The sequence below is a fragment of the Plutella xylostella genome, chromosome 3, assembly GCF_932276165.1.
Source record: "Plutella xylostella chromosome 3, ilPluXylo3.1, whole genome shotgun sequence".
NCBI lineage: Eukaryota > Metazoa > Arthropoda > Insecta > Lepidoptera > Plutellidae > Plutella > Plutella xylostella.
In genome coordinates, this window is record NC_063983.1 from 6,112,396 (window position 1) to 6,125,992 (window position 13,597).

General features: G+C 36.4%; 1 protein-coding gene across 1 annotated transcript; it reads left to right on the plus strand.

Moving 5' to 3' along the window:
* Window positions 1-2,711: 2,711 nt before the first annotated feature.
* LOC119693433 lies at window positions 2,712-8,999 on the plus strand. Its single transcript, XM_048625720.1, has 3 exons — window positions 2,712-3,452; window positions 3,648-4,887; window positions 8,664-8,999. The coding sequence occupies exons 1-3, from the start codon at window positions 3,328-3,330 to the stop codon at window positions 8,997-8,999; spliced, it is 1,701 nt and encodes a 566-aa protein (XP_048481677.1). The 5' UTR covers window positions 2,712-3,327.
* Window positions 9,000-13,597: the final 4,598 nt, after the last annotated feature.

Sequence of the window (13,597 nt, forward strand, 5' to 3'; positions counted from 1 at the left end):
AACGTTTTAACTAATAAACTGTTTTGTCCCTCTCCAACAGAGAACAAATTGTTCTTTGTCGAAGAGGGACAAAACAGTTTATTAGTTAAAACGTATTGTAACTTTTCTATGAATAAGGGGGTAAAAGTTTAAAAAAATTTGAGTCTTTTGGTGTCGACATTTTGTAAGTGGAACTTTTTCTGTAATCAAATGTATTTACGTAAAGGTTGCAATTAAACACTGCAATATCATAATTTCATCAATCGTAACAGACTCAAAAGCACTAGGTACGGTGGCCTGCGCCTAAAAGTATACAGGTGGAGTTTTTACAATAGCGATCTCAACCTCACATGCTGCTCAAGCACATCCACATAAACACCACTGCTATACACATCACACACAACACGTCCCCGGATTTATAACAGATGTAGCTGGTCGCTTCATCATCAGGGATCGCTATTTTAAAAACTCCGCCTGTATACTTTTAGGCGCAGGCCACCGTACCTATGATAAATTTATAATAGCAGCTTTATTGATAACACTTAATTATGGTTATTTTGACAACATCTATCAGGCAGGGCCCGAAGTCTCTTTTATTTTAAAGATGTCCATAGTATGGCAATGGGATTTATACACGAAGAAATGACATATTTGCCTACCAACTGTCAAATATGGTGTTTACATCCAATTAGCATTGCAGACGCCGGTAACAGTTGCGGTCACGGTAACGAGTTCGAGGTCTCGGGAATACTCACGGTTACAAACACTAGAGCTGGACAGGGAGCGACGACGGACGTATAACGTTAAGGTGATACCTAACCTTTTGAGGGTTTTTTCGTGCACATAACGAAAACACTTACACATTTCCATTCTTCCCTACGGCTGTCTCATTGGCCCAGTTATGAAATCCCAAGTTCTCTCCTATTCTTTGCGTTGACACAATTTCTTTCTTTCGCAAAATTCAGTTTGGGAGTAAAATAGCGATTCATGCCGCGACATTCATTGTTGGAAAGATTGATGACGAAAAGCTTACAAAAGACATCTGTTGGGGAAAATTTGCGTTGTCCGTAATTTTGTTTGTGTAGGTACTTACTTAATTTGGCCTTACGTATGACCGCTGAGTCACGAATGAACTACGGACCATGTCCCTATATGGCCACGATGAATAACATACAAGACGTATTATGCATAAATTCTGTAGTAAGTATGGTCGTAGTAAGTAACTACAGTGATAATTTGAACTAAACTAAGACGTAGTGACAAGTATCACAACACTATAAGAAATGTACCTACATCATAATAATATTGTCTCATTGAGATCAGTCACCAACGCAGGAATAGCTTATATTGTGCCCAAGTGTATGCGCAGTACCTATACAGTCTCTGTTCCATCATTCTTATAACCAAATGGGTAAGATGACCGACAAGACTGCAGAGAGCTAGGAACAGAGCCGACTGCTTAACAGGCCCCTCCGACAGCTTAGATTCAATGTTTCAGAAATCAGGTGATCAGCCTTTTGTGTCCTAACCAAACTTGGAACCAAGATAATATTTTTATTTAGGAACGCAAATTGATGGTCCCATCCAGGAATCAAAACAGTGACCTCTCAGTCATGATTCTACCACTAGACTACGTAGGCAAATATATTACTTAATAAATTTAATATTAATAACATTGACTTATATTATTACTAGCGTAATTAATAAGGATAGCAGGCAGCAGCTGAGGAAAAAAGGTGTCATTTACGTATTTGGCTTCTTGCGTTTTCTTTAGGTTCTTATCTCATCATCCCCCCCCTCCCCTCCGCGGTCAAACTGTACAGTCGCGTTCGAATTTGCTCCGTATTTTTAATTCACAAAAGTGGTTTAAAACCGTGCATATTTTCGTTGAATAACATACAAGAGTGTAAAAACCCGAATACTATCCTGGACACATCTCAGACTGCCGCTCGAGCTCGGAATTTGTGAGTTTTTAAACAAAAATACTCTGATTGTTTACAAGTAAATTTGTCACCTACCGCACGTACCCGACTTTGATAAGCGCCTGCTGACTGATAAGAGCACTGTTGCGGATCCTCGGACTAAACTTGTCCACTCATCCAGTAAAGATGCTACGATCTCCGACGACGACTCTATCTCCTAAAAGCGCAATCCCCTCGCGCTCGGAAAGCGACATCCCTAGAATGGTGCAGAACGAGGGCCACACTGCTGCCGCCGTCACGCAACGAGCTAAACGCCGCCGCGACTCAGGTGACTACAGCAACTTAGCTGACTTTAACAGTCTAAAGGAGGAATTAAAATATATGATTGGCCAACTAATGTCTACTCAATCCGAACGTCTGGACAAATTGGAAAACCACATACTTGATATTAAAGATCACACAACTAAGATAGAACATACTAATGGTGAAATTGAAAAGTCTATGACCTTCATGTCTGACCAGATGAGTTCAATTGAGGCACAAATAAAAAAACTAGAGCTTGAAAAAGGCGAAATGGCGCTACAAATATTGAATCTAGAAGACAAGCTTGACTTCTATGACCATCAACTGAATAAGACCTCAATCGAAATTAGGAACGTCCCCAAAATTATGAATGAGTCGAAAGAGAAACTTTATGATACGATTCACTATCTATCTAAACAACTCTGTACTGATCTGCACTATCAAGAAATCAGAGACGTATCTAGAGCACCGTCTAAAAAAGAAAACCGGACCTCTCTACTATAAGAGTTGAATTCTCAAATACCCTGTCAAAAGCTCGCTTCCTATCTGCATCTAAGATGTACAACAAGAACAATCCCAACAATAAAATTAACTCGAATCTTCTTGGATACCCTGAGCCTAAAATACCTGTCTACGTCGCAGAACAGCTGACCGCCAAAGCCAAAAGGCTGTTTTATTTGGCACGCATATTTGTTAAGACGCACAACTACAACTCATGCTGGACAACAAACGGGCGTATTTTTATAAAGGAAAAAGTTGATGGAGCTTACATAATAGTAAAGAACGAGCAACAATTAGAAACCCTCAGCAAGCCTAACACAGTATGACTAGTCTTAGATTTCAAAACTGCTACTGATTTAAATTCATGCATGTGTCAAGTATCTGTATTAATCTCATATATCCTTAAGTCTCTTTTTGTTCAAATTTGCAAACTAACTGTATACAACCAAAACATTCACACAATCACACAACACACACCCACACACAACTCACACTACCAAAACGATAGGTTGAAGTCTCTGAAATTTACTTCCCCGGTACTAAGACGGCCTACCAAATCCCTTTTAACAACCACCATCCCTGCTCCACCCTTAATATATATTTATTAAATTAATAATTAAAAATGTTAGATAACAACATTAATGCTTTATTTGATTGTTTAGACCAAAACCTTGTGTCAAACGTCTATGTAACAACTCCTGAAAACTGCAAACTATTTTTAGATCCACCAGGAAAACAATTAAAAATATAGTGCCACAAACTTATCTGTTCCGGTGAGAGCGAACTAAATTGGTCCATACCTCATTACTTACTGTACTAATGAGAGCGAACTAAATTGGTCCATACCTCATTACTTACTGTACTAATGAATTTCATATTGACATAGATTATATGGACCAATTTAGTTCGCTCTCACCGGAACAGATAAGTTTGTGGCACTATACTGACTTTTAATATTCGCTCAATCAACTGTAATTTTACCGATCTTCAAACTCTCTTACATAGAATAACAATTAATTTTGATTTCTTGATTTTAACCGAATGTTGGCTATCGTGTGCTTCTAATGACAACATTCCACTTCTTGATAATTATACCTTCACAAAGACGTCTAATCATTTGAATAAAAATGACGGGGTTGTTGTTTACGCTAGATCTGATATTCAGCACTCTACTGAAGAGATTAACTTTAATGGATCTGCATCCGGTACATTAATAAAAATTAGGGATACCACCGCCATTGTCTCAATATACAGATCACCGTCTACACATGATATTGAACCATTCCTGGCCTCCTTAGACCAACTTCTACCGTCTCTGTCTAAATTTAAATCTGTGATTTTGACAGGTGATATAAATATTAATATAAATCCAACGGATCTTAACACTCTTTCACATAACTATTTAAATCGACTTGCTTTCCATGGATACCTCCCGACCCATGATCTACCAACCAGAGAGAATAGTTGTTTAGACCATACCATTATTAGATCTCCCTTCCCCTCTCAAACACTAGTCATAGATACCCCGATTACTGATCATGCTGCCGTTGTATTATTACTCAACACCAAAATTAAATATGACGATCGTTCCACCACTATTACTAAAATAGATTATGAAAAACTAGACAAAGATATCAATGACCTGGACTTCTCTAGCATACATGGTATGACAGATCCAGAAATTGCCACTGATACCTTAATTAATATGATAAAAACTAAAATCGATGCTAATACAACCGTAAGAACTGTTCCAAAAAAACACAAAATATTAAAGCCCTGGATAACACCAGGACTCTTAAAATGTATAAAAAATAGAGATAAATTACATAAAAATTCTAAATTAAACCCTAATAACGAAATCCTAAAAACAACCTTTCAAAGATACCGAAACTTTTGCATAAAAATTTTAAAGAAAGTTAAAAGACAGTTTAATAAGTTACTCTGGGATGCTATAAAAAGACTCACAAATACAACAAAACCAACCTCCTCTCCAACCCAATTGCTTAGCCCATCCACGCATCCTACTCATTCATGCAATAGAGTTAATGAATTCTTTGTAAATATAGCCGATAAACTTGCTAAAAACATAGAGCAAACTGGTGCGGACAAGGTGCTTCCCCCATCTCAGACTCCCTCATCCACTCTCTCTTCTTTTGTACTGCTGCATACTGATCCCGACGAAGTATTGGATGCTATTCGTAGTCTTAAGCCACATGCCGCTACAGGATGGGATGGAATCTCTACAATGATCTTAAAAAGATATTCTAAACTTTGGTCAACTATACTAAGTTTTATATTTAATCTTTGTTTTCAAACCGGTGTATTCCCTAGAGATTTTAAAAAAGCTATAATTCATCCCATCTTCAAGAGTGGAGACAGGAGTGACCCAACCAACTATCGTCCAATTTCCGTATTATCAGCTTTCTCTAAACTTCTGGAACGTATAATTAACAAAAACCTTATTAGTTACCTAGAAAAAAATAATCTATTATCCCCTCAACAATTTGGCTTCCGTAAAAATAAATCTACTGCAGATGCTACACTTCAATTAATTAGTAAAATCGTAAAATTAATTAACAATCGTAAAAAAGTTATAACTATATTTTTAGACTTACAAAAGGCGTTCGACACAGTGCCCACGGCTGCTCTATTAAATAAACTCAGTGATATTGGCATCCGAGGATTGCAACTGGAGTTGTTCCGTTCATACCTCTCGGGCCGTTCACAAAAAGTGAAAATTGGAGCTCATCTAAGTGATGAACTTAGTACCTCGTCTTGCCATGGAATTCCACAAGGTAGTATAGTCGGGCCTTTGCTCTTTTTAGTTTTTATAAATGACCTATGTAACTTAAAAATTCAAAACACTTATATATCTTCTTACGCCGATGATACAGCTGTTCTTTTATACGCCGACTCGTGGCCAGAACTACAAGTCCACGCCCAAACTAGCTTTAATGTCGTCTTAAATTGGCTACAAACTAACTCGCTAACCCTTAACGCGTCCAAAACCAAATTTATCCCCTTTTCCGCCTCCTCAGTTAATCAACCTGATTCTTCCTTCTCCCTATATGCACACAAATGTTCAAATTTAAATGGATGTGATTGTCCCCAGATAGTCTCAACTGAAACAATCAAATACCTTGGCGTAACCCTAGACAAACATCTAAAATTTAACACACACATTAATAATCTGTGCTCCAGAGTAAGAAAATTAATTTATGTATTTAAAACGCTACGGAAAATCGCAAATCCTCAAATTATTAAAAACACCTATCTTGCTTTATGTCAATCCATTTTAACATACTGCATAACTTGTTGGGGAGGTGCCGCGAAAACCATAATAAAACCACTAGAAATAGCACAACGCGCTATTTTGAAAGTGGCCACTAACCGCCCTATTTTATTCCCCACTCATAAGTTGTATGAACTCTGTAAAGTCTTATCTGTCCGCCAACTATTCATCTTTAATACGCTGACCCTACAACACCGACTTACACCTTTACATGCGATTCCATCTAATAAAAGACGTAAGGACAAAATCTGCACCATTCCATCTTCAAACCTAGCCTTCACTCAGCGACACAATTATTACCTGGGACCCTACCTCTACAATAAATTTAACAAAATTAAGTACTTCCACAATCTTTCTCTGCATGAATGCAAAAATATTATTACTGAATTACTCAGTAAATTGACATACGATGAGACTGAAAACTTCAAAACTTCATGATCGCGGTAACATAACACACATACTCATACATACATACACACACACACATACACACACACACACACACACAAACACACACACACACACACACACACACACACACACACAAACATATATAATACTATATTAATAAGATTAAAATGTAAATGTTATTTGTCACTAAATTTTTACTAGGTTATTTACAATAACTGTACTTAAAGTAATCAATTATTTTTTTTCAACACTGTACCAAAACTATTTATGTCAGGGGCCTGCTTCTCATTAATACAGGCTATTCTATAGCCTAGCTATGAGAGCAGACGCTACGGCAACAGTCTACCAATTATGTATTTTCATCCAAATCCTAGCCATAAGAACTTTACTGTAATCACTTTACTTCGAATAAATAAATTTATTATTATTATTATTATTATCATCCGAAATTCTATGAATTTTCAATCATACCTCGTAAAAACCATCCTCAAAAGCTGTTTCCGGTACAAATGGTGTCATTTTTCACAAAGTTAGATCAAGATCAATATTAATTTACTCAGAAACAGGAAATTTAACACCCTTTAATATATTGGTAGTTAGGATGAAGAAGATGGCATCGAAAACCAAAGTGCGTCGTACTTAGATAATGGCAATAATAACAATAATATAAACATTTTAGCTAAAAATAAGTAGTTACTTACCAAGTCAAGACTTCAAATACTTAAATATAACTTTATCAGTCAATAATGTTGACCCGCACAAACTTAGAGGAACAAGAACTACGTAGGTACAAATGAAAAATGAAAACAACTTCTTCAGATAACGGGTTTTACCGCTAGATCAATTTTGCACGGTAAAGCGAAGCGAACTACTATTCGCAAAAACTGTGCAAAAAGATGACGAAATAAAGTGACGTAGCACGCCTTTACCGCGATCAACGACCACGCTGAGATCCGCAAATCATTTTTAATACCGTGGCGCAAAGTCGATTTCACTTTGCTAATCCTGAGTGCAAAGTTTGCTATGACGAGGCAGGCAAGCCCACTTTATTGTGACGTCACAAAGCCCGAATGAATCCCACGTTTTGTTTCGTCTGTTGAGTCGAGTTGTGATTTGCGATGGGTTTTTACGTTTAATTGCTTTAGCATGAATAGACGTGGCTTGAATAAAATGTTCTTTTCTGTATACCTCGTTTCAGCTAAGATGAAATTAAAAATGTCACAGGTATCATTTTAGCTAAATTGTGGTATAATTCTTCTCCAATTTAATGTATTTATTGATATGTGGGTAAACTTTTATGATAATATGTAAGTACCACATAGTGGAGACTCTGAGAGTCTCCTACCCTACTCTAATTCGAGAGGTCGTGATGGTGAAGAAAAACATAAGAAATAATATATAATGTTGGCCTTTTTTTAATTATTAGATCGACGGATAGATACCACACCACGGTTATGCCCAGTAAATAAAAGAGTAGGAACACTATTACTTAGTTACTCGTAAAATAGAAACAAAAGTTAACTATTAAAATATAAATAAAAATTGGGTTCGCTGGCTATGCCCGTAGATCGATCAATAAAAATATAGCTACAGCCGTACTAGTGCCGTGTCTAAGAGAGTAATAACTCAAACAAAGGGTGATGGATGGACACAAAACGTGCAAGACGTTATCATTGATAGCTTCTATTTAAACTGTCTGGCGCGATGGATTACTCACAGTAGAGAAAAGTTCGTCCAACAGAGAGCAGTCAGAGAGAGACAAATAACACATATTTTTATATATACTTACTATAAATCTTAAGGTAAATATTATTTTTTTGAAACCATAACTACTAAGACGGCCGAATGGCGTAGTGGTTAGTGACCCTGACTACTGAGCCGATGGTCCCGGGTTCGATTCCCGGCTGGGGCAGATATTTGTTTAAACACAGATATTTGTTCTCGGGTCTTGAATGTGCCCGTAAAATGGCAATAGGCCCGCCCCCTATTACATTGGGACTAACATAACACTCTGGCGAAAAGTGGGTGCAGCAATGCACCTCTGCCTACCCCGCAAGGGAGTACATTAGTACAAGGCGTGAGTGCGTGTTTTTTTTAACTACTAAAAATGTTTTCACCTGTTTTTTCAAAGCTGATTTATTTTACCTGATGAAAATTCCTAGAGATATAAAATCCTTGTAAATCTCCCGCTATTTTTTAATCCGCTTAGCTTAGCAGTGTGCAGAGTAGATAACCATTTTGGTTTTACTTTTTAGCATACTCAAATGGCGTTCTACAAGATTGCTCTACTTATCACCGTTGCCGCGACCATAGTAGAAGGACAAAGACCATTTTATGCGGGCTCTAGACCAATTGGATATCCGGAAATTGTGCAAAATGAGGATTTGCTGTCAAACAGATTTGGAGTCGATGAACCTGTGCCTTTAGAAGCTAGAGGTGACAGGAACTTGGTATACAGACTCAAGCAGTTGCCAGAAGACAATCAACCTTTTTGGTATCTCAATTGGCGCCAATACGATGAAGCAAGGAGACAGCCGCAGTCCTGGCCGCAAAGACCGAGCTTCTTTAATCAAAATAATGGCCGGAAGTGATAGGAATTTATTTCAAAAATAGAATATTTTTAATTTTTGTAAAGCTGCTTTGTGATGCTAGTCCTTAAATGCTTTACGCTAATCAGTATTAATGAAGTAATCACCGATCGCGGTGTGTGCAACCAAAATAAGTTCATGTAAAATTTCTAGATATTTTATCTTAAGTAGGTACCTATTTAAGCGAGATTTTCCTAGTTACCAGTTATTTATTGTTATTAATGTTACTGAAATAAATTATTGTTACATAATTATTATGATTGTTTTTTTCGACCCATCGATTTTTCTGTATTGAAAATGGTTTTGTAAGGTAGCACATACTACCGGAGTACTGTAAACAATATTGGGTTTTATATCAATAACCACCTCTCGTAAGTAATACTGTAAGATAAAACTGCGCTTTTTATAGTTTTCTTCACAATATTACAGCAGCGAGGAGTTTCAAAAAGTTTCAGGCTGAGAATTTTATTAAATAATTTATAACAGTGATGCTATCCGATGTTGCATCCAAAAGTTTCCTTACTCAGTACTTTTCAAGGAATCTTCTTCGTATCATGTTGTAAAACTTGGAACTCTGTTTATGCATTTTCCAAAAGTGATACCTAGATATAGATATCCGAAACGGAGTTTCTTTTTGTTTACTTTATTGTTGTGTAAGTAAGTATAAAGAGTTGTTGATTGCTTTTACGGATTTTTAAAGTCGCAGAATTTAAATGGTTCAGAAATATTCAGAATGATGAGTTGATGACCTACTACCATATATTTTTTGCAACATCCTGTAAGTATAAACGTAGGTACATTGTATAGTTCTTGTGTACTATCATTGAACATTATCCAGTTATCTAAACGATTAAATAAGTAAAAAGGCGTCTGTTGAAGTTTTTCTCGTTAGTTTAGTGCATGGCGACTCTATCCACATTACATAGGCCTAAACGCAACACTGGCTTAAGCACTTAAGTGCGTCTAAGAATTACCCTCTGATGAACCTTTGATGAACTCTTCCTACCTAGTAGTGTATTACAAGACGTCAGACCGTCAGAGTGTATATTTTGTATAGTACTTACTTAGTTAAAAAACAACATAAGTACTACCTACGTGTAAGTTGTTTATAGACGCGATTCTACAGGGTGTTGCAAAAAGGGTATACTAAGCCGAAACCTACATGTGCAGCATGGTATATCTAAGCCCGAAACTGAAATCAGAATTTCATAATTCGCGAAAAAATAATATATTTTTTTCATACAAACTGTGGTGGTCTCGTGACTTTTTACTATGTAGAATGACTATTTTTTTTCGCGAATTTCAAATTCTGATTTCAGTTTCGGGCTTAGATGATATACCATGCTGCACATGTAGGTTTCGGCTTAGTATACCCTTTTTGCAACACCCTGTATACAGTCGTGTGCACTGTACACCAACATGCACTGATCCTAAGAATACTTGAATGCTTCCTCCACAGTACCTACATGACAAAGTTTTGCAAACTGGTTCGGAAGAGGATATTTCTTTTATTGTATTTTGCTCCCAAGAACATTTTGTTTATGATAATTTCGTCTGTGCTACGCAAAGTTTTGACATTTTCATAAGGATTTCCGCGGTAAAATTATACATGATATCTATCGAAAATAACGTTAATTTCGTTTTAGGTTCTGATAATAACGATAGGAGTTACATAGTTCAAAACAGTTTACCTACATAGGTAGGTACATACCTATACATAATTTTAACTTAAGAACGAATTAAACTAGTCATAATTAGTACAGAAGCTCGTTAAGTTTTTAAAAGTTTGACAGTCCATAATATTCTTTATTTAAGTTGATTTAGTAATTAAGTTAATTAGTAATTATACTAATTCTAATATTAGTAGTTAGGTTAAATAATAGGTACTATTTGACAACTACCTGGGCCGATTCTAATGACAAAAACGAAATCTTAATTTAAAACTGTGCATTAAGGAAGAACAATAAACTATTTTAAATGAGTAAAACCATGAATACAAACCCTCTTATCTTCCATGACCATCACAATACATAAACGACAATTCTAGGTATTGAGTTTGCGAATAATCCTTGAATTAAGTAAGTAGGTATTGTAACAATATAACAATACACTTCGTGTAGGTAGGTAAATAACTAAATACCCGTAAGAATTTATTTCAAAGCAATGATTCAGACGGAAAATGAAAGGTACTTATATTTTTCTTTTCTTCTTACAATTCTAAGAGGATAACTTACAGAGAACCGATAAGCTGTAATTATAATGGTTATGAATCATCAACATCGTCAACTCTGGACTGCTCTTGTAGCAGCTACTCAAATCCTAGGTATTTCACAAGAATGGTTTAAAAGTTCAGTAAATATTATGTTATGGAAGCGTCCGTAGTCGAGCGGGCTTCAGTGATCGTATCTGATCACTGAGGTTAAGCAACAACTGGCACGGTCAGCCATTGGATAGGTGACCGATTTCAAGTGGTTCTTTTCTGGACGCTTCCGTGCTTCGGACGGCACGTTAAGCCGTGTATCGCGTTTGCTGCTGCAGTCGGCAGCAGTCGTTAAGCCTAGTCAGAGGCCTTCGGGCGGCTTGAAAACATCTGACAGTCGGGTTGCCCACTTACCCCACAACTCTCTCAGCACAAGCTTGCTTGTGGTGGGGTCCACCAACCCGCACTTGGCGAGCGTGGTGGACTAGGCCTAAACCCTTCCTTCATCGGAAGGATACCCGTGCCCCAGCAGTGAGGCCGTAATGGGTCGTGATGATGATGAATTATTATGTTAAAAATGCTGAAGGACGGGACAGGAGTCTTTCACGGGTAATCCTCTATCAAACAGGTTGTATGGTAAATAAATATATTAATGCCGTAACACTTTTCACTTTATTACATGTCATACACGCAGAAACAGTGAACTTAGTAATGAGTAAGCAGAAATCTGACCATTAGTAGAGGACACATGCCCAAAGTGTAGTTATGCTAAGTTTCAAGAAAGTGACCGTAAGGATCGGTTGTAAACTTAGAAAGACACTTGAGCTAAGAATCACTTCGAAATCAATTCTTCTGAATCGCTGAAATCGAACTCAAAATTCACCATTATGTTCGCATACGGACAAATAATACAGGGTGTTGCAAAAAGGGTATGTATACTTAATCACGAATTTTGAAAATCTGTTTTCAGTTTCGGGCTTAGATGTACCATGCTGCATATGTAGGTTTCGGCTTAGTATACTCATATTGCAACACCCTGTATAAAGTAAGTACTTACTTAGCCATATTTGGAACCAAGCTCAATTACCTACTGATCATGATAATTATCTTTCTCTGGCGATGCAAATGAGCTACTTGAAATATAAATAAATATTATTATCCGTGTTTTGTGTACCGTACATAATTATATATACCAAAACCATACCTACATACAAACGTTTATTTTGTATTTACAGAATTTCCATCAAAGGTAAGTAAAGTGGGACCTTCATTAATAATAATAATAATAATAATAAATTTATTTATTGGCCATAAAAAAATTTAAGTACAACAAAGAATTTTACATCATGTAAACAGTAAAAGTAATTAACAGTTTGTTTACTGAACAAAAGAAAACATAAAATTCTGGTTTGGTTACTGATGCCTAAGCTAGGTAAAACCTGTATTATAGGCAACAGTGCCATCCCGCAAATTAAACTAGGTACACAGATATGGTATTTACTCCGTTACTGTTAATTGGAACTAATAGAGTAGGTGCAACAGTACTGTAAGTATAACTAAACAGCCAGAACATAAAAATAAAGTAGAATTTACCTACTTAAAATTAAACACAAATCACAAAATTTATATAAAAATAAGGTTACTATTAATTTATAAGTTTACTAAACACAAATTTACTATTAAGTTAAATGAAAGTTTATCTTGTGGACAAAAGTAAATCTTCCGTATCATCATAAGAAAGATCTTGAAGAATTTCAGTTAGTTTATTTTTACAGCTAGTTTTATTAAGATTTTTTATCATCGCTATTTTGCTTAACTTATTATAGAGAAAACTACCAAGATAACAAGTGAATCTATGTGTAAAAAAATGGTTGAATTTGACTATGTTGTACACTCTGTCTGCACGACGTCTACCTAATGAACTCGGATTAGTTTTGTGCTGTATTAAACATACTTGGCGGACAAAAAGCTGACGGACAGTCAGTAGGTTTGTCTTTTTGTACAACAGAGTGGTTGGGTGTCTATATGGAAGGAAATGGCTAACCTTAAGTATAGCCCGTTGCGCCCTTTCTAAGATAATCAAGTGAGTCTTGGCTGCTCCTCCCCATGTATCGATGCAGTATGTCAGCAAAGACTGACATAAGGCGAAATAAACCATTCTGATCAATTTAGTGTCAGCAACATGTCGAATATTTTTAAAAACAACGATCAGTTTCCTAATACGATTCGATAATTGTTGAATATGGGGCAGAAATTTAAGGTGTCTATCCAATACTACACCCAAGTACTTAATTGTCGGTACATTTTCAATTTTCGGACAATTGCATGCGACTAAAGGAAACCTGTGACAGTCAGATTGATGAGCAGTAATGAGATAATTTAGACGGTTCGCAGGTTGGGA

Excerpts from the sequence above, each read along its gene's own strand:
- LOC119693433 (XM_048625720.1), top strand. The coding sequence starts at position 3,328 with ATGTTAGATAACAACATTAATGCTTTATTTGATTGTTTAGACCAAAAC. Across the intron at positions 3,453-3,647 it reads CCAGGAAAACAATTAAAAAT|ACTGACTTTTAATATTCGCT; the intron begins ATAGTGCCACAA and ends TTGTGGCACTAT. Across the intron at positions 4,888-8,663 it reads TGCATACTGATCCCGACGAA|CATACTCAAATGGCGTTCTA; the intron begins GTATTGGATGCT and ends TTTACTTTTTAG.